At 48.9% G+C, this 21,308-nt stretch overlaps 1 protein-coding gene across 2 annotated transcripts in view; it reads right to left on the bottom strand.

Annotated features, from left to right (window-relative positions):
• Positions 1-21,308, bottom strand: part of bcar1 (BCAR1 scaffold protein, Cas family member) — a 70,304-nt gene that overhangs the window by 13,318 nt on the left and 35,678 nt on the right. For both annotated transcript variants that reach the window (XM_015368593.2, XM_015368592.2), the window contains exon 2: positions 14,217-14,924. In XM_015368593.2, the coding sequence (XP_015224079.2) occupies positions 14,217-14,924 (708 nt within the window). The remainder of the gene's footprint in view (positions 1-14,216; positions 14,925-21,308) is intronic.

Below are 21,308 nucleotides of genomic sequence, written 5' to 3'. Positions count from 1 at the left end.
ACAGATTCTCACTGAGTTACAGTCAGTCCCTGTGGCTGCGAGCTAAAGCCCATGTTGAGAGAGACACCACAGAAGTGACCTTCTGGCTGCTTTTCTAAAAGCCCCTCAAATAAGTCTTGCAATAAGTAGGACTATCCCACAGTTTGGTGTCTCAAGCAGATTAATACATTAACTGACAGTCTTGCTACAAGGATAATCATTGTACATCCTTATCTTGTATAAAACAGTCTTTTACAGATTATACAAGCAGCTAATCCTAAATCCTTCCCTTGCATGCCACAGTTTCTCTCTCCCAATTTATTTTGCTTCACTTGAATTAGGAGAGTCCAGCAATGGTATTTACTCTGGAACTTTTTTCATCACTATCATCATCATTAAAATATTTACACTGTTACAAGAGAAACTGAGCACACCACATGCATTGCTGAGCAATATCTGCTACTTGCTGGAGTTCCATATAAAAAAATTGACTGAATCCTGGATATTGCTGGACTACACTTAGTATTCACATGTGATGGATCAGCAAACACAAGCCGTGCTGTAAAAGTGAGTCAATGGGAGATTATTTTGGATCTTTTTGCTTCTGTGTTGTTAAAGGACATGGTTGATAAAGATAAGAACAGCATGATTCATTGTTGTCTTACATAATATAAAAATGCGTGCTCTGTGGTTTATTTAAAAAAAAAGCACGATAGCAAGTGTGGTGCTTGTGAATAAAGATACGCATTTCTGGGCCAAACAACACAGGGCCATATCCGATCATCAGTGCTGTTTTTAACTGTTTCTTGTTATTGACCTGAACATTTAACAGGTGGCCATGCACCACTACCATCAACTGCCCCCTGGACAGGGTCACCATCTGTGTCCCCATTGTCCTCAAGTCTCTGAGGGTGGACAATGGTCTTTGTGAGGGAAGGCCGGGCATTGTCCTGCAGCGAATGCTTTGCCCTCTCCTGCTGCTGCTGGCTGAAGTGCCATCAGTCTCCCCCCGCCCTGCGGTCCAGCTGGGACAGGGGGTGGGCCGACGCTGCTACACTCCCACACTCACAGCTGTGAGCTGCAGGTCTGCTTGCCTCAGGTGGGCAGAGTGTCCATCAGCAGCGCCTCCTAGTAGGTGAGGCCACCTGCAGCGGATTGGCTGGGGAAAGTCCCGTCTTAGCTCCTAGCTCACTGGAGAAGGCAAGACTGGCATCTTGTTAATGGGCCGGTGGTCGGGCTGAGCTGGTATTGAAAGGCCCACGCCAACTGACTCAGCAGCAAACTACACCCAGGCTAACATCAGTGAGGCACCCTACAGAGAAGCTGCCAGAACAAGGTAATGCCAGGTCACGTCTGCATGTGACAGTCACATCAGTATTACTAGGAAAGCAACTGGTCCCAGTTCACTACTCTTCACATCCCCCACATTTGCACAAAATAAGTGCAGCTCGAGCTCCAGTGATATGTGGTTGTGATCTGCTCACTGCTGGGGATGTCTGGTGACAGAGAGGAGAGACTCACCACTGTCAGTTCTCTGTCAAAACCCCCCAACCCTCCGTGAAGCTGCAGATCTGTCACTGCTGAGAGGTCTGAATGAGATTCACTCCTGCTGCACGCCTCGGGATCTGCCAGGCTGCTAGGGCACACCAGCGCTCCAGTCGAGATCACTATCCTGTCTGTATTGCGCAGGGAAAAATGATTTGTTTCTCCAGCGTTAACCATGGCCAGCCCCCTGATTCCACATGCCCTAGTCATGGATATTTACAGTGGATATAAAAAGTCTACACAACCTTATTGAAATTGCACCAAACATATCTTTTAGAATTAAGGCCAAAAAGTTCACCCTTTGTCTCATTAGACCATAAGACAGTTTCCCACATGTTTAAGGGTAATTTAATGTATTTTTTTGCAAAATTTAGACGGGTTTGGATGTTCTTTTTTGTGAGAAATGGCTTCTGTCTTGCCACCCTACCCCATAGCCCAGACATGTGCAGAATACGGGAGATTGTTGTCACATGCGAGGAGTGACCAATACCTGCCAGAAATTCCTGCAGCTCCTTTAATGCCGCTGTAGGCCTCTTGGTAGCCTCCCTGATAAGTTTTCTCCTGTCCTGTCATCACCTTTGGAGGTTGTCCTGATCTTGTCAATGTCCCTGTGGTGCCACATTTTCTCCACTTATTGATGATAGTCTTCACAGTGCTCCATGGCACATCCAATGCCTTTGATATTCTTTTATACTCCTCTCCTGATCAGTAACGTTCAACAATAAGATCCCATACATGTTTTGTCAGCTCCTTGTGGACCATGGCTATCCCAGTAGGATGCAACCATGAAAATTTCATGGAAATTCTACAGGAACAGCTGATTTTTATTTGGGGTTAATCAGAATCACTTTCATTGATGGCAGGTGTATGCTATTTACCTTTGGACATGATTTTGAATGTGATTGGTTAACTCTGAACACAGCTACAGCCCCCATTAAAAAAGGGTATGGACACTTATGCAACCAGGGTGTTGTAGGTTTTTTCATTTCAATTATTTTTCCTAATAATTCTCTATTTGTTTTTCTCTTGAATTTTGTTGGTTGCAAGGTCACATTAAAGATGGAAAAATGTCTAACATGATTTATCTTGATTTCTGGCTTTACATCACAAAAACCTGCAATTTCAATAAGGGTGTGTAGACTTTTTATATCCACTGGATATCAGTTCCGGCAGGTCTGCAGAAAACGAACAGAAGTATCTGAACTCTTGATGAATTGCTTTTTTCCAGGAAAGAGAATTAAACAAAGTAAAAGATATGAGGGTTTTTGTTTCACATTTTGTACAATCTGTACCCCAGTGCTGAAGCAACGTCTTCTTTTTAATCTACGACACTGCCCACTCCTCGGTCTGACCACTGAGGGACAAAATGTCCCAGCTCAAAGCCCCATCACCCCGGGGCCCACGGCTGTCTCTAGGATCTATCAACTGAAAATGATGCAGCCATGTGTCCCAGGACACTGTGCAGGGCCAGGAGGAATCAGTGCTTCCCAGGGTGTTACAGGCACTGTGCTGGATGGATGTGGCCTCACCACAGGCGCTGACAAGCAGTCTGCTGCTGCAGCAGACCTGTGTTAAAATATAGCTGAAATAAGTGGAGACTGGGCTGCTGTCCCGGCCCCTGGCCTGGACACGGAGCTCAGCCCCACTCTAGAGTCAGCCCCACTTTGATTAAGCGATGACGGGTGGAAAGGATTGCTCCCACACCACACCTCGCTCCGTTGCCGCACAGCACCGCTCAGGAGGAGGCCCTGCAGGGGTCTGAAGGCCAGGTGCTGCTCGGAAACAGCATGTCTCTTAAAAAGACCACATCCCTGCCAAACAGCTTCTCCTCCCCACAGCTGACTCCTCTTCCACATCAGTAGAGCAAATGAAAGCACCAGGCTTGCGAGGAGATAAAGAGCAGGGGCATTTTCAGACATTTAGCTTTCTGACCTCTTAAGCACAAGGAAGATTAATAGACTGCTGTCCTTCTGCCTGTGTGTTATTAATGATTTTGATCACATCTTCAGGGCTCAACAGTGTTAGAATCAGCTTTAGCTTTAGAATTGAAATCAGCTTTTACAACGGAAAAAACATCAGAGACAAAAGGCAAGGCCGCCAGCAATGCACAAGGACTGTTTTGGGGGGTTTGGAGGTTCATCTTCAAGGGGTTCACAGACATTCCAACTTTGCTAGACATTCACTAACTGCTCCTGGGTCTGTTTTAGTCTCTCAGATGTGGTTCACATCACAAATCACACTGCTGGGCACAATAGCAAATGTCATCCTCAGTCCAGAGACCACAAGACCGCAAAGCACGCCACTATTTTAAGCCCCTTTGTGAGGCTCAAAGCACACAAATAGAAAGTCAGGTCAGGCCTCTAGTTGAAAGCAGATGGCACAGGGAGGAGGCTGTCCCAGCAGAGGCCCGAGCACTGTGGAGCCGGTTCCCTGAGTCCACATTCAGAGGCCATAATGGTCCGCCGGCCTGGCAGGCCGTCCTTTTAACACACAACGCTGGCGAGGGAGCTTTCCATGTGGTCTGAGAGCCCCTGCCCTGAGCCGTCCCTCCCAGCGCAGGGCACCAGAACGGCCCCTGAAGTCATTTGAAAATAAACTTCCTCCTCGGCGCGACGCAGGAGCAGCGGCTGCAGGCTGGGGGCTCGTGCTGGAGCGGGGCCAGGCTGCTGCCGCGGCACGGGCATGTGAATTATTTACTGAATGGACTGTAGCTGCCGTGACTGTCACTGTCACTGTCACTGTCACTGTCATCGCCACTGCCACTGTCACTGCCACTGCCATCGCCACTGCCACTGCCTCTGCCACTGCCATCGCCACAGTCACTGCCATCGCCACTGCCACTGTCACTGTCAGTCATCGCCACTGCCACTGCCATCGCCACTGTCACTGCCATCGCCACTGCCACTGTCACTGCCATCGCCACTGCCACTGTCATCGCCACTGCCACTGTCACTGTCACTGCCACTGTCACTGCCATCGCCACTGTCACTGTCATCGCCACTGTCACTGCCACTGCCACTGCCACTTTCACTGTCACTGCCACTGTCACTGCCATCGCCACTGTCACTGCCACTGTCATCGCCACTGCCATCGCCACTGCCACTGTCACTGTCACTGCCATCGCCACTGTCACTGCCACTGCCACTGCCATCGCCACTGCCACTGTCACCGCCACTGTCACTGCCACTGCCATCGCCACTGTCACTGTCACTGCCACTGCCACCGCCACTGCCATCGCCACTGCCACTGTCACCGCCACTGTCACTGCCATCGCCACTGTCACTGCCATCGCCACTGTCACTGTCACTGTCATCGCCACTGTCACTGCCACTGCCATCGCCACTGCCACTGCCACTGCCATCGCCACTGTCACTGCCACTGTCACTGCCACTGTCACTGTCACTGCCATCGCCACTGTCACTGCCACTGTCACTGCCACTGTCACCGCCACTGCCACTGTCACTGCCACTGTCACTGCCATCGCCACTGTCACTGCCACTGTCACTGCCATCGCCACTGCCACTGTCACTGCTACTGTCACTGCCACTGTCACTGCCATCGCCACTGTCACTGCCACTGCCACTGCTACTGTCACTGCCATCGCCACTGCCACTGTCACTGCCACTGCCACTGTCATCGCCACTGTCATCGCCACTGCCATCGCCACTGTCACTGCCATCGCCACTGCCACTGCTATGTCACTGCCATCACCACTGCCACTGCCACTGTCACTGCCATCGCCACTGTCACTGCCACTGCTACTGTCACTGCCACTGCCATCGCCATCGCCACTGTCACTGCCATCGCCATCGCCACTGTCACTGCCATCGCCATCGCCATCGCCACCGCCATCGCCACTGCCATCGCCACCGCCATCGCCACCGCCACTGCCACTGCCACTGCCACTGCCACTGCCACTGCCACTGCCACTGCCACTGCCACTGTTTCATCTCGCGCGGCTTTGTGGGGCAAGAGCTAGACACCTCTCTACAGGAAGACAAACGACTGGACTCCTGCCCGAAAAAAACTCTCAGTTCATCACAAACATAAATGACAGGACTAAAAAAAGACTTTTTTCACATTCACAACTGTTTCTCCTATCAGAGAATCTAAAGTTATTCCACCCCAGTGGGGGAGATGTAACAATCGCCGCATTATCAGAATGCAGCACAATGCACAGCCTTCTGCTGAGCTCATCCCAACATTTAAAGCCAGAATCTTCAAGATTACCGGAGGAGATTTTATGCCTCATGCAGGACAAAGGAATGCCTACACAGGGGGACTGGCAGACCACAGAATTACAGTATTAAACAGTACCGAAGAATACTGAGGGATTCATCTTCAGCTTTCAGAAACACAACTCTGTGTAACATGTTGCAAAGTGCATACTGTTCACACAACAGCAGGTCGGGTGGTCAGAACACTGCTTCACAAGCCAGGGACGGCGCACATGCGTGGCTGCGCCTGTCATTTAAAAGAGCCCTGAGTCAGATCAGCAGCTGTGCCAGGAGAGAAGCCAGGCCACCTGAAGTGGCAGTACATGTTCCACAGGAGGTCAGATAAACAAGTTAATTCACTCCCGCCTCATGTCTCTCTCTCTCCCAGAATCCCCTGCCTGCTCCTGGAGATAAGCCTCTGGTAGTTACAAGGCAATTTCTCTCCTTTCTCCAGGTGAGAACTCTAGTCTGAAGATTAAATATTAACTTTCTGAGCAGGCTGTGGAAAAAATTCTTCCGGAATCTGTAATTGGTCTCTTGGCTGGAAATACTCTTTCCCAGAACCCCCTTTTGAAACTAGCCGCCCTTATCAGTCTTACTCCAAAAACTGGGCTATTAAAGGAGCGGGCGATAAAATAGTTCTCATCAATCTCGCTTTGGCTCAGAGGATCCAGAAAAGGTTAAGCAACCCGTGTCCTCCTCCCCCTGACAGCTGAGGCCCAGACTGGGGAGTCAGTAAGCACCTGAGGGCAGAGACTCCTGACCTGGTTTGAGAAAGAGGTCTGTTGCTCAAACAGCCTCAAGTGAGATCAATGTTCCTGTAACCCAGCCTCCATGTCTGGCCTCTGTTAATATCTAACCACTTTCGGCTTACGAACAGGGGGACAGTCAGTCAGTCTCTGACCAAGAAACTTTCCAATAGGCTGTAAAAAGTGGAAAAACAAACAATTAATGACATCCTACAAGAGTTTGCAACATCCTGTATGCGAAGGGCTGGGCTAACAGAGTTCCTGTCTTGGGGATCTTCAATCACTAAAGGCTCAAAGACGTGCGTCAAAAACAGCTTGCAGTTGTCCTGCAGGGTGCAGCTCCATGTTCCAGCTGGACACCAAGGCCTGCATCCTGGCACTGTCCCAAAGTAGCACACCCCCTCTGTGCATGCCATCCATTCATCCACACCCTCCTCTGTCATGTTCATGTCCTGCATTCTTGGTCTCCAGTCTCTGCCTGAGGCTTGGCAACCGGCACTGACAGTCACTTCAGTGTGGCAGACTGCAGTACCTCCAGTGCACTGCAAACAGATACTGTATAGCAAACACAGTGAGACAGCTGGAGATTCTGAGCGCTTGCTCGATTGTTATTCCTTAAATTTGCTCTGCTATTGCTATGAAAGCAAGCAGGATGGAGAGGACAAACAAACACAAACTAAATGAGAAGGAGTTTAAAGGGAGAAAGATAAACCTGTCTGTTATGTGTCTGTGCCCATGGCTTGGCAGGTCGTAAGTTCCTGTGCCACTCTGGTGTCCACCTCTCACCGCTGGCACAGCTGAGGAAGGCCCGGGCAATGCAGAGGCAGAGCCATTGAGTCCCTCACGAAAGTGTACAGTGCCTACTGTCCTAAAACTCTGTCTTTAAGTTCTCATATTGCTTTATCATGCTCGTGATGTCTAGGCTTTGTTTTAACAGGCTTTGTTTTTACTTTGCCAATGGCTCCTCTTTGTTTGTATCACGATTTACATACCTCTGTGCTTTATCATGCTTTTACTGTGACTCAGTGTTCCTCTTCTTCTTTCATGCAATACACAGCAGCAGATGTTTACAAGGGACGGGCTTTGGAGCAGACTTTCTGGTCTCGTGCCACAGTAAGCTTTTGATTTGCTTTGGAAATGGTGGAATTGCAGTTTCTAGGTTTGTCCAAGTCACTGACACACCAGAGAAAACTGACCATGACATGGGCAGTGGACAGCACAGGGCAAGGTGAACGTTTAGAAAATAATACGCCACCATGGTGCTAAACCTGACTAAGAAAGAGTGGATGAAGGTGATAAGGGCTTCCTAGTCCTACTTTTTAATAACTATTAAAATCCCAAAGCCATGTGCCCTAGAGTTACAAGACCTCAGCACATTAGAGTGTGTATACAGGCTCTCCTATAATTAGCACTCAGCTGCCAGATTTGTTCTTGTAAATACCTGTATGTCAGATTTGCAAGACCATACCTGAAAAGCTAACTAACAAAAATGTTGGCTATGGCTGTTCTACAGGTGTGTTCTATAGCCCACCATACAAAACAGCACACTGAGCACTGATCTACAGGCCTGGGTCTCAGCAGATCACATACACATGTCAGGTCCCTTGCAGAGCAGTGCTGAACCTCCTACGGTTTCTGACCAACACAGCGATCTCCCATGCAGAGACAACATGCAGTTGCAGGACACCGAGGACAGAGGTGTGAGCCATTCAAAGAAAATAGAAGAGGAAGTGATGGATTTTAGCTTTTTTTTTCAGGAACGTCTACTGTAATCTTCCAGTGAGGACTCAGCGGCTGCCAGGAGCCAGGACCATCTGGAAGCAGGTGGTTCACAAACAGGCTTTGGACCTTGACCGCCCAGGGGCCCGGGGGCACAAGGGGGGATAGCGCTTCAACAGACCCGCTTCAACTGAAGCTAAATGCAGGCCAGTCACACAACAATAGCCATAGGAAGCATTCTGGCTCTGTGGCTTCTGCAAAATCCCAGGGTGTTCCCTCAAAGCCTCTTATCACCCTCCTCCACTCTCTGTTACTGACTGATCTGTGAAGCCTGGTCCCTGCAGCTCCATTTAAACAGAGCGTTTCCCCCAGAGCTCCCCCTTTCCTACTAGTGTACTGCAGGTTCATAAACCGCCACCTCTGCTCTAAAGATATCAGAGTAAGAGCAGAGTAAAGTGCAACTACTGCTGCATGCTGTATTGTTGTGCATTTGATAAATAAACTTTGATTTATTGATTGATAGCAGGAAGGCACAGTGGACGGTCACATCAAAGCACACAGAAATCAGTAAAGCATGATAAGCACCATGGAAAGTGTAGTAAAAAGGCAAATAGGGTGCTCCTATGACGCGAATGTTTCACATGGACTGCCTCTGAAAAAACACCCCTGGTGTCAGCCAGGTATCAGGACATTTAACTGATATTCAGAAGGATAAGATCACACAGGACTTCTCAAAGATACAGGTCTCATGGTGAGGCATTTTGCACTACAGCCAAGAAACACCAAACCAAACGGGTAGAGCTGTATTTCACAGCACGTAAATACTATGCAAGCTTCCAAAAGCCTGCCGCCCTGTCCTAAACAGATTAGTAGATTAATTAATCCCGATATCCGTCTGTGAAACACATTTGGAAGCGCATGAGTAATGTTATCTCTCGAGCACACCTTTTCTTTGAAAAGTAGGGGATTCTGGCCCCCTTGACGAGGTGACCCCATGTCAGAGCAGCGCTTCCTCTGAACTTCCCCGAGCGCTGGTGCTCCGCGCGAACAGAACAATAGGACTGAGCGTCCGGAGCACGGAGCAGCCAGCAGCTCTCAGAATTCCCTTCTGCCGATTGAATGAAGCTCCAGGATTCCAGATGCATTTCCCAAAACGTCTCTTTTGGTGACATCATTCCAAATTCCCGTAACCCTGACTTGGAAAATGAACTACGGCCTCTATGTGTATGTGTGCTCATAATGATATGTCTGCTATTTAGTAATTACATATCTTTTCATCAACAGGTGGTGTTTTTCTTCTAAAAACAGTCGTTTACCTTGATTTCCACCGAAAAGGGGAAAAACAAAAGCCTGCCTTCCTCTGGCCGTGAGAGTTGGCCGAATGAGAGAGTCTGCTGCTGAGCCCGAAGGCAGCAGGCCCAGATCCGTTCTTCACCAAGCTACGCACTACCAAACAGCCTTACTCACTTGTAGATGTTTTTATGATCTGAATCTTCAAACTGAACCAACGCAAAGGTACAGTTGAACTGTGGGACTTTTAAGCACCACTGTATTTGTATGAAGGGCAGAGATCCTTTGGGATTTGTTGGAACTAAAACTGAGTTCTGTCTTGTTCTTCAGCCCAGAGAGCATATTCCTAGTGGTGTAAATGCCCTGGGGCAGAGGCTGCAATGCAATGACACCGGCATGCAGGGCTGACTGGCACGCCTTTCTCCGCAAAATCACCCCCTGCAGGCAGCCGGAGTGACTTCAGGTGCCTCAGGTGGCCACACTAGCTTGTGGCTGTCTGAAATACATTACTGGTGCAACCATTGAGGATACCCAGGGCTGGCCATCTTGCCTCACAGGATTTTAGATGTTCAGCACAGATTAAAACGATAGCCCTGAGAGGCTGAACCAGCCCTGCAGACAGGGCATATCAAAGCCAGAGAATGCACCCTATGAACACTTCAGCAGATTCCTTATAAGAGAGATTTCATTAAATGCTGGTCAGATTCCAAGACATTTTAATAGAGTATCTCCCAAGAGCTTACACATAGTACTTGTAGAAATCGGCTTGTGTCTCATTCTGGATTTCACTGATGGGCTGTGACAGGTTCAAAAGGGTTTAATGGAATGTGTTACAAAATGGCTTTTAAAATACATTTCAAGAGCAAAACTGTAAAGCATTTATTGTATTTGCAACAGCAGAGCTCCTGACTTCAGCTCTCATGTGCTCGGCGGGGCTGGCCTGGTCAGTACTGGGATGGAAGACCTCTGGGCAACCAGGGCACTGCTGTGAGTGGTGTTGGTGGACCAGTAGGTAGCAGTCTTCCCTCTGGAAGAGAATTTAAAGACCAGTGCCCCAGTATGGAGACTGGAAACATTATGTTGCAGGAGATGCTGTCCTTCAGATAAGACATTAAACTGATGTCCTGACTACGTGGTTACTAAAGATCCCAAAGTATTTTTTTTTAAGTAGAGATGTAATTGCGGATGATGTCCTGCCTTAATTCTACTCTTTAACAAATTTGCCTCTCTCAAGTTCCCCCTTAACTCAGTAAAGTGAAACAGCTTCTCTCTCCTCCCCCTGACCTGTGTACAGGGGTGCTGCTATGTGTCACCCAGATGGGCAGCACATTAGTGGGGATGCAGAGAGTTCACTTCCACCTGTTTGAGCTCTTTTATGATGAACAGCTCCATATAATTACAAGGATAATCATTATATTATTATCCTACACATTGCAGCACAGCCGCTAAAATTCTAAACATCCATCCATTTTTTTAACCGCTTCATCTAAATCAGCGTCGTGGGGGAGATGGAGCCTATCCCAGCAAGCAATGGGCACACGACGGGGTACATCCCGGACGGGACACCACTCCACCACAGGGCACACACTCACACCTGAGCCAGTCTTAAACTCTAAACACCCACTCACATGAAGCCAAAAATATACACAGTGCTAGAGAAGAGGGCAAAATTGCCACAAATAAATGCATTAGTGTATTTTACCACATTTCAGAGGAGCCCATCGAAAGAGGAAGTACTTTAAAAACTGCAGAGGGACAGTCGATTCCCCGCAAGGGGCTCACCGTCTGCTCTCCTAGAGACCAGGCTCAGCAGGAAGCCAGACAGAGACCGATGACAGCTGGGACAACGCTCCAGTAACCGTTAATTATTACGGTTCGTTTAATGATGAGGCTAAAGCATATGGATTAGTGCCTAAGTGGTCTCCGTTCCCCAGATATCGAACTGGCCTAACATGACGACGACACCCAACCTCCCAAACGGAGCCTGTCTTCCTTTCTGAAACCTTTCAGAAATTCGATTGACTATTCGTTCCATTAGTTTACTCAACACTTGATCTGTTTCTGGGGTTGTTTTAGAAAGTAGTCTTGACCTGTCAGCATCCTCACACATGCCCTGTTCATGTTCCTGGCCTGTAGCCTTGAGTCACGCCAAGAATGCAGAGTTGTTTTATCTCCCAAGAAAACAGGATATGAAATATGAAAAATACAATAATAACAGCACTGTTTATACGCAATGTACTTAAAGGCACCATCAACAAGGACAAGTTTGTTCTGAAAAGTAATAATAACAGAGGCCATGTTTAGCACACAAATAGAGTTATTCAGCCTATGCTACCTGTGCTGGGAAGAATCTGGGGAGTTTCACTGGCTGAAACTGAAGCTCTCCCAGCTGCCCACACACCTGGCCCTGGCCAGCTCAAGCACTGTGTTCCCAACTCACCGGGCTCCCCAGTGCTTGTGCCAGTGCGCTCACCTTGAGGGGCAAGGTGGGATCTGAACAGACCCAAATGAACTCGCAACGGGGGGAATTAGATCAGTGGCTTTACTGTCAATTTGTGCAGCACAGAGGGGGTGAACAGCTGATCTGTGCTCTTGACTTTGAAAGACTCGGAGATCAGGGTGGGTGTAGTTAACATACAGTAGTGGGAAAGCTTACTTCCCAATAACAGCACTAGAGCAAAAAAACCACAAAGACTAAAATAAAAAACAACCTTGAAATGTTCATTTTAATTTCTTATATGTTTAGAATGGATGGATGTTTAGAATTTCCTTTAAACTATCTGATGATAATTAAGCAATGATTTCCATGAATTAATGCCGTTTAAGACAAAGATAAGGAGAAAGACAGCACTTTATATAATGGTTAAAAAAGAACGAAAGAGAGTAATAAATTGCACGTCCAAGTGAAAAAGATTATCTGAAAGGCTAAGAAAAAGACAAGAACATTTCAGTGATGAACACAATAAATACTTCAATATTAATTGATAAAATTTGGTAAACTATTGGTCGCTGCAGGTTGTTTGAAATGCATGTTTCACTCAGGTATTATAAAGGAAGAGACAGCATCAGTTTCAGGCAACAGAAGGGCAAAGTCTTAAAGTATCAAACAGTATCAGCACAGAAAGGCCAGAAGAGTTACATGTACTAAAACACAAAAACAAATCTCCTGGGCCTGGACCAGTTGTTTTTAAGAAATTAGATGTTTTTCATAGACCCTAAAGAACAGTGACTCAGGACTGGGCAGTGCTCAGTGGCTAGAGAATTGCTAAAGCAGCATCCAATCCCACAAAAGGAAGACAACACCAAAACCACCGCTCACAAGACGAGATCTCAGCTGATACCGAAACTGGAAGATCAGTAAACACTACTGCTTAAGAAACCCAAACGAGGATGCAGTTAACTAAAATTATGAGTTAAAGACAATTAAAAACAATGAGTGCAAACTGGCTACTTTTGAAAAGACTAAGGTGATTATGTTGACAAAGCATTTTCCTCCTCGAGACAATGTGAGGAAGCAATAAAAAAGGCAAACAAAACGTTAAAATATCCAATTATAACTGCAAAATATAAATCACCTCATGTACAGCAGACTACTCTATAGAGTTTGATCACTATGTTAAATAAAAAAGATACCGTCTCTCTTAAATTAATCAAGTAAAGAATGACCAGCTACTTTTCCTCAATGGATGTTTGCCTGTTACGCCTTCTGGCATGTAGGGGTATCAGTTTTTTACGGGACAGGGTTGTTAGCCTTGTGCCCAGCCTCCAACATGGAGGACCTGGCGCCCGACGTGAGACACGAACCCACTACCCCGAGATTAGAGTCTCATGCTCTACCAACAGAGCTAGTCGGGGCACCGTTCCCATTGAAGGATCACTTAAATTTTGATTCACTTATTCAAACTCCTAAAAGGCACTGACAGAGTCAACCCAGCAGCCATATCACTCTTCAACTCACAACTGGCAGCCCACTGAAGCTCAGCAGGTGTGAGACTGGTCAGTACATGGATGAGAGACCTCTGGGGAAAAACTAAGGTTGCTGCTGGAAGAGGTGTTAGTGAGACCAGCAGGGGGCGCTCCCCTTGTGATCAAACTCTGCAGTCCATGTGGGTCCTAATGCTTCAGTATAGTGACGGGGACACTATACTGTAAAGAGGCGCCATCCTTTGGATGAGACGTTAAACCGAGGTCCTGACTCTCTGTGGTCATTAAAAATCCCATGGCGTTTCTCGAAAAGAGTAGGGGTGTAACCCTGGCATCCTGGCCAAATTTCCCATTGACCCTTACCAATCATGGCCTCCTAATTATCCCCCTCTATGAACTGGCTTCATTACTCTGTTCTCCCCCCCACTGAGAGCTGGTGTGTGGGGAGCGTTCTGGCGCACTATGGCTGCCGTTGCATCATCCAGGTGGGGCTGCACATTAGTGGTGGTGGAGGGGATCCCCATTATGTGTTAAGCGCTTTGAGTGGAGTGTCCAGAAAAGAGCTATAAAAGTGTAAGCAATTATTGATTATAACCCAACGAGCCGCTTCGGAATCAGGAGAGGACACCTGGAGCCGTGTGGCAGGAGGCACAGTGTCAGATCGGGCTCTGGGCTTGTGTGTTAACAGGGGCTTCAGCGTGCAGCAAGCTCTGCCCAGCAGACCGTACAGCACCGACTCGGATCGCCGCTTCATTTGCGGGGGTGGGGAGCTGGCAAAAAGCAAGCGCCTTACCTTTCCTGGGGGCTTCGGGGAATCCCAGCTCCCCTTCTCCAGGGAGGGCGGGGTCTGGTAGATGTCCTGAGTCTGGTTCATGGAAGGGGGCACCTGGTAAATATCCTGTCCGGGGCCGCCTGCGGAAGGGGGCACTTGGTAGATGTCCTGAGGGGAACCCTTGGACGTGGGGGGCACTTGGTAGATGTCCTGCGATGGCCCCAGCGACGGGGGCACCTGGTATATGTCCTGCCCACTGCTCTGGGTCCCTTGTTTCTGGAGCAGGGCAGGAGCCTTCCCCTGGCCAGCCGGGAACTGGGGGCCTGTGGGCACTTGGTACAGGCTCTGTGGGCCTTTGGCGTGGTTGGGGGGCAGCATGTAGACGCTGTCAGGCTGGCTGGGGTAAGCGGGGTGCATGGCGGTGTACTGCGAGGAGGGGGGCGGCTTGGTGTAGGCATTCTGCTGGGGAAAGGGCAGCGGGCTCTGCGTGGGGGTGCCCTGCTGGACTCCTGGGCCCATGCCGGCCGGCTGCTTCTTGTCATACATGCCCACCAGGATCTTGAGCCGGTTGCCCGGCACGATGCCCTGCCGCCCGTGCAGGGAGCACAGCCACCAGCCGTCCAGCCCCTGGGTGTCGCGCTCCAGCACCGTCATGATGTCCCCCTTGCGGAAGGACAGCTCGTCCGGCGATTCGGCCACGTTGTCGTACAGAGCCTTGGCCAGCACATTCTGCAAGACAGAGAGAGAGCGGGGCTCGTGAGGTCATGCCCTGACACCTGGCGGGGGCAGATCTAACACTTGCCCACATCTGAGCGCCCATCCTTCCCCACACTCATATTTCACACAGAACAACCCGAAAACGCGTTACTAGTGACCCTTCCGCTCTGGGTCACCAAGACATTCTTCTAGAAATGACAAATTTGCTTGTCTGCTGTTCATGTTAGTCTCATAAAGGCCATTCGTCCTAGCTCAGTTAAGAATTGGATCGGCTGATTTGCGAAAGGGCCTGCCCGCCTGTGCTTCCTCGCTCCAGTCTGTCCTCACGCCCTGATGCCCAGGCCAGTGTGTGCATGTGAAGCGTATTGCCCACTGCACAGCTGTGCTCAAGCCCAACTCCCATCGCAACTCATAAGGACCCAGGACTCGACTGCAGGTTCCAACAGCAGGACATCAGAGGCTCCAGAGAGGGCTGGAGACTCTCGATATAGCACCTTCGGCGGTGCAGTCTGGCCTCTCTTCTGCCAGCTGCACCCACACATCTCACCAGTGAGCAGAGCTTCACTGCTCCATCTGCCACCAAGGACACAGAGAGGCGTTCATGGATCAAAATAATGGCAACTTAATTGATAATTATTCCTTACATTTATCTAGTGCCTTTCTGGACAATACTCATAGCACTTTACAGGTAATGGGGAATCCTACAACCCACACCCATGGATGATGCGACAACAGTCAGAGGTGCACCAGTACGCTCACCACACAGCAGCTATCAGTGGGGAGGAGAACAGAGTGATGAAGCCAGTTGATAGATGGGGATTATTAGGAGGCCATGATTGGTAAAGGCCAGGGGGAAATTTGGCCAGGACAGCAGGGTAACACCCCTACTCTTTTCAGGAAACATCCTGGGATTTTTAATCCCAGAGAGTCAGGACCTCAGCTGTATATCTCATCCAAAGGTCGGAGCCTTTTTACAGTATAGTGTCCCTGCCATTATACTGGAGCATTAGGACCCACATAGACCGCAGAGCGAGCGCCCCCTACTGGTCTCACTAACACCTCTTCCAGAAACAACCTGTTTTTCCCAGGAGTCTACCATCCAGGTACTGACCAGGCTCACACCTGCTGGGCTTCAGTGGGCTGCCAGTTGGGAGTTGCAGGGTGATATGGCTGCTTAAATGCAAATATCACTGCAAAGTGAGTCATTAGATAAACTATGCAAAAACTTTATTTGTGGCATTCAGATATTTTAGGATTTTAAGAACTCGCTGTGCTTGTCTCTGAATGGGGCTGCACTGGGTCGCAGAGTAAATGAGCTCTTTGGCTTCCTGTATGGTTTTCAGCCTTCTGGGGACTTGGGGCAAAACTTGTGCACCCACATCCAGGGGTGTGCGGCTCGGCTGTGGCTGGTATGAGTCTGCAGTGTTGAGTCCTGTCTGACAATCTATGAGCACTCAGAAGGGAACAGGACAGTCAGGACCCAAGAGAGGTCACAGGCTGCGAGTGGTTCTCAGTCACTCTTTACACCACTGGAACGGTCTCTCGGAGTCAGCGTCACACTCAGGACGCCGTGCCTGCCACAGTGAGTAACAGCCTCATGCTCAGTCTTCACTATGAGCTCTTACATGTCCTGTGGCCCTGCTCTTCGTAAGGAGTTTGAATGAGTGACTCAGTGCCAGCTCTGTTCGTTTCAAGTGGCAGAAGACTAGGCTGGAAAGGAGAAATGACAAAACCCAGGACGTATGACACAGGACTCCTAGCGCTCAAATCAAGAAGTGTTTTGTTTTTGAACGAATTAAATGAAGAAAATGAAATTTTGCATAGGTGCTTTTGATCCCTAAATTCAAATGCATTTTGTAGCCCTTTGGACAGAACTGAACTCTGTTTGAAAAAGAAAGTGAGGGGAGAAGAGATGAGGCAGCGGAGTTATGGCAAGCCATGAGTCTCTTTTCTTATTAAACCCCTACTCCCACCACCCCCATTACAGTGCAGTGCAGAGGTCACATCCTGTGGGGCGGAGCTTGTTTTTGCAGAGGTCACATCCTGTGGGGCGGAGCTTGTTTTTGCAGAGGTCACATCCTGTGGGACGGCGTCTGTCTCTGCTGTGTGTCTCTGTGTGAAGCTGGAGGCCACAGCTCACTGGCCAGTCTGTTGCTCAAGGATTTTACCAACATGAACTTTGCCTCCATTCCAAGAAAAAGTTTGCTCACTTGCCTGCCCGCCCACCTCTCTCTCCTAGGCAACAGGAAGTGCTTGGAAAATGATTCACATGTAACCCAGACTGGGAGCAAGAGTGACAAAATGAGAGTCAATGACCAAATGACTATTACTGTCTTCATTGCTGAGGCTGGAATTTCCACATAATTACTTAACACACATACACACATCTTTAGGAAGTGCATTTAAAACTGAGATAAGGGTTTTTTTTAAACAAAGTGTGAAAAACTTTCATTTCTTTTTACACAGTGTTAATAAAAACCTTTCACACCCCCAAAATAAAAGGGTCAAGCAGTTTTATGGAAGAGAGGCAAAAACACAAATTTAAAAAGAGGTTGAATCAGTTCATGTCATGAGTCACTGTGAACATACCGGCCATGAGGAAGAATTCCCTGTGAGATTTGTCTGGGTGGTGGGAATGTTTTATATATAATCAAACCAGGCTGGATCTTGGGGGATGAGCAGTCAGCCCTTGTGAAGTAAAATACCTGCTCTCCCAGCTCCAGGCTGCACGCCCAGTCTGACAGAAAACGCAAACGATGATATTCACAGCGGTCACGCCGCAAATCGGAGCTCCTCAGCGAAGTGACGGCTAACAGGAATAAAATGGTCCTGCCAGAGAGGCAGCCCGGGTGAGCTGGGAAGGACTGAACTGGGGGCAGGAGCTAAGCGGTCCGGAGGGGAGGGGGCTGGGCTGGAGCTGGGGGTTGTTGCACTTTGAAATTCTGCCTCTAGTGTGTCATGATATCATTGTAATGTCTGGTCTCCAAGCTCCTGGCCGCTGTGTAATTGTATAGTCTGTCCCCGTAAGGTACCGGCAATCACTCTGCCTAAGAGGTGTTTACAAGGAGCAGAGACATGACATCATGGTCTCCAAGGGCCGGCTGGCCCAGGCAGTGCGGGGTAAATGATTAACACCCCCCGGTGCTGTAGGCACTGCAGGCCCTCATTCCTGGGGTGCACCCCGACAACAGCACCCCGCACCTCACTGATCCAGAAACAATAAGCTGCACAGCTGCCCAGAAACACAATATCTTTTGATCATATCCTCACTGTTAGGCCTGGAAGGGAAAGAAAATGAGCTGCCTTAGATTATTAACATAACTGAGACTGCGCAAGAGGGAAGGGCAGGGTGGGTTCACTCAAGAAAGAAGCAATCGCTGGAGGCGTGTACAGTGTGAACTGGTGAAGTCCATTAGTCAGCCTAACGCTGTGCAGCACTGTGCCTAAGGCAGCTGACGCACATTTCCCTCCTGCTCTCCTGAACGGGGGGACAGCAGTGCGGGGAGAGGCGGGAGACTGCACCCCTCTGTTTCACGAGCGCATCATCAGGTCAAAACGTGCCCTGTGCTCCAGCTCGGAGAGGGGCAGCAACCGCCTGGTAGCCAATTCTAGGTGAGGGACAAGAAAACAGAATCCTTTGTCTGGAGTAAAAGTTCATGCATTTGCATTTAAAAGGGAGTTATATGGCGGGGATGGCTACCGGCCGCTGAAAGGACCACTGTTTGCCTTCCTTTGGAGACAGCAAGTGAGCAGGAAGTAATGTGGCAGCTGGGAGCCCCTCTACAGACAGGTCAGGGCTGGGCTCAGGCAGGCGCGGGAGGGGTGCTGTCCTGGCCTTTTGTCTTCTGCCTTTTTATGACTAACGGGACAAACGGTGGTGATGTCAGGGAGGCAGGAGTGCACTAAGCACAAACAGCCCTCTGAGCTCCTCACAGCACTGGTGTCATAAACCTCTGCAGTCTTGAGTGAAACCCCCCTCATTGTTCACTCCTGAGAAAAGACAACGTTCAGCTACTGACTTCAGTTTTTCCTTCAGCCTTCAACTGCTTAAAATACTTTATCATGAGGGTGGAAGGAATTCTACAGTACTGTTTCCAAATAAAGAAGATCACTCCCCCCCCTCGCATCATGTCCTTATCGTTGTTAATTTATCAGTCCAAAGTCTGCAACTCACAACTGGCAACTAACTGAAGCTAAGCTGGTCAGTACCTGGATGGGAGACCTCCTGGGTTGCTGCTGGAGGAGGTGTTAATGGGGCCAGCAGGGGGTGCTCACCCTGCGGTCCATGTGGGTCCTAATGCCCACTGGCCCTTACCATTGGGTCCCAATTTCCCATTGGCCCTTACCAATCATGGCCTCCTAATAATTCCCATCTATGAATTGGCTTCATCACTCTGCCCTCCGCCCCACTGAGAGCTGAAGTGTGGTGAGCGTTCTGGCGTTCTGGTGGAGGGGAGTCCCCATTACCTGTAAAGCGCTTTGAGTGGAGTGTCCAGAAAAGCGCTATATAAGTGTAAGCAATTATTATTATTATTATTATTATTATTATAATAATAATTATTATTATTATTATTAAAGGACTGAGTGTGTGAGAAGGGGGGCAGTTCATTGCTCCGTACAGCAGGGAGCTTTATTCTGGCTTTTCAGGACCAAGACACCAGCATTCCTCACGTGAGTCAGAGACGAAGCACACAATGCAGGGCATGGAACAAGACTTTTATGTGGTTATTAGTCAGTGTGTGAAGGGCAGAGAGAGGCAGGCTGCACTAATCTTCAACTGGATCTATCCAGCTTGGCCACCTCACCTCGTAACTGCTCAAATTAGGCCTTTCTTCGCTAAGAGCAAAGGTAAACATGCCTTACATGGCTCTCCAGTCACGAAGCAAGGTGCCAATAACGTCTGAGAATGCAAAGGTGATTGCTGGCAGGCCGGTGAGTGATGGTTTTCCCTCCTCCCCCAGCTGCTTTCTTGCTCAATACCTGTGCCAGACGAGCCCAGTGACACAGAGCTGAGGCATTCTGCTGGAATGTTTGTATTTGCTTCTGGCCTCCTGTCCAGCACTGCTGGGGCCCTGAGCTCCCACAGGAACACACTGACGCAAAAACATGGCCGTTCTAAAACAAACACGGGGGCAGGGGTGCAGTTACCACGGGAACTATGTGCCGGTTACAGCACATGCAACTTGGGAGATTAAAAAGGGGTGTGAAGCTCAACACAGACCTCCTGAGACAAACACAATCCCCTTTCGGATCACTGAGTTAGCAGGGCCTGTCTTAGAACTGCACTCCAATTTCTACAACACTAAGCTACAACAGCAGTGCACTCGTTTCCCAAGACGCAAAGCTCTGAATGACGCAGACCCACGGCGGAGGGGGTCTGGCTCATGCCCCACTGTGCCCCTTTTCAGAGCTGCTGCGGCAGCAAACAGAGTAATGAGCAGATCCAGAGCCTTGGGTGTTCTGCTAGACTCACATGACAGCCACTCCCACTGCCCCACTGCAGTGAGGAGCACGCTCCTTTACTGCTTAGAAACACAGTGTGTCGCAAAAACATGAACCTGACTCCAATCTACAATTACAAACCATGAGAAGAAGCCATCTACTCGGAAGAAGAAGATTATATTACCCAGAACTCAAAAAGACGATTTGATACCTAATTTCATGGAAGGCTGTTGTACAAACGAGACCCATGTTAAGAAACAGCAAACCCTCAGGACAGAGAGTTCTCAACCAGACCTTGATGCAAGAAACTGGCCTTTGACTGAACCCTCACATTAAAATCTCCATTTTCTATTGTTAAGCTATTATAATAGTGAAAAAACTATATGTAGCCACAGTGAACAAAGGTGAGACATTTCCTGACTCTCCATGTAATGTGATCGCTCTGATGCAGGCAGGATTGGTTCAGGAGGTGTGAGCATGTGGCCCCTTGTGTGCTGTAGGGAGACTGACTCACCCTCCCCTCCAACCTCGGGATCGCTGGGGGTCAGGGCTGCAAGGTGTACTTATTGCCAGTAAACACCAGCCTGTCCAGGCTCGCCTGCCTGCCTGCCTGCCTGCCCAGGCCCAGTCACATTCCTCTGTACTCCCAGAGCAACAAATTCCTCAGGTTTCTCAATTCCTCCGCTTTCACAACAGCCTCGGCCTCCTGACATGCAGAGCCTGCTCACTGCTGTCATTATTACTACTACAATTGGTATTAGCCTCATTAACACGTTATTAATAACAACAATCTTGAAGCTACAGTATGTGGAAGGGAGATGACAGGGAGAAATCACTACAGCGGAGGTCTTTGAATCTGTGAAGGGCTGTTCAGGAACAGAACAGGCTGCAGGTCCAGTCCGGCTGTTCGGGAACAGAACAGGCTACAGGTTTTGTCTGGTCTGGCTGTGCTCA

The sequence above is a fragment of the Lepisosteus oculatus genome, chromosome 20 (genome assembly GCF_040954835.1).
Source record: "Lepisosteus oculatus isolate fLepOcu1 chromosome 20, fLepOcu1.hap2, whole genome shotgun sequence".
NCBI classification, from domain to species: domain Eukaryota; kingdom Metazoa; phylum Chordata; class Actinopteri; order Semionotiformes; family Lepisosteidae; genus Lepisosteus; species Lepisosteus oculatus.
This window is presented reverse-complemented; position numbering and strand designations above follow the sequence as displayed.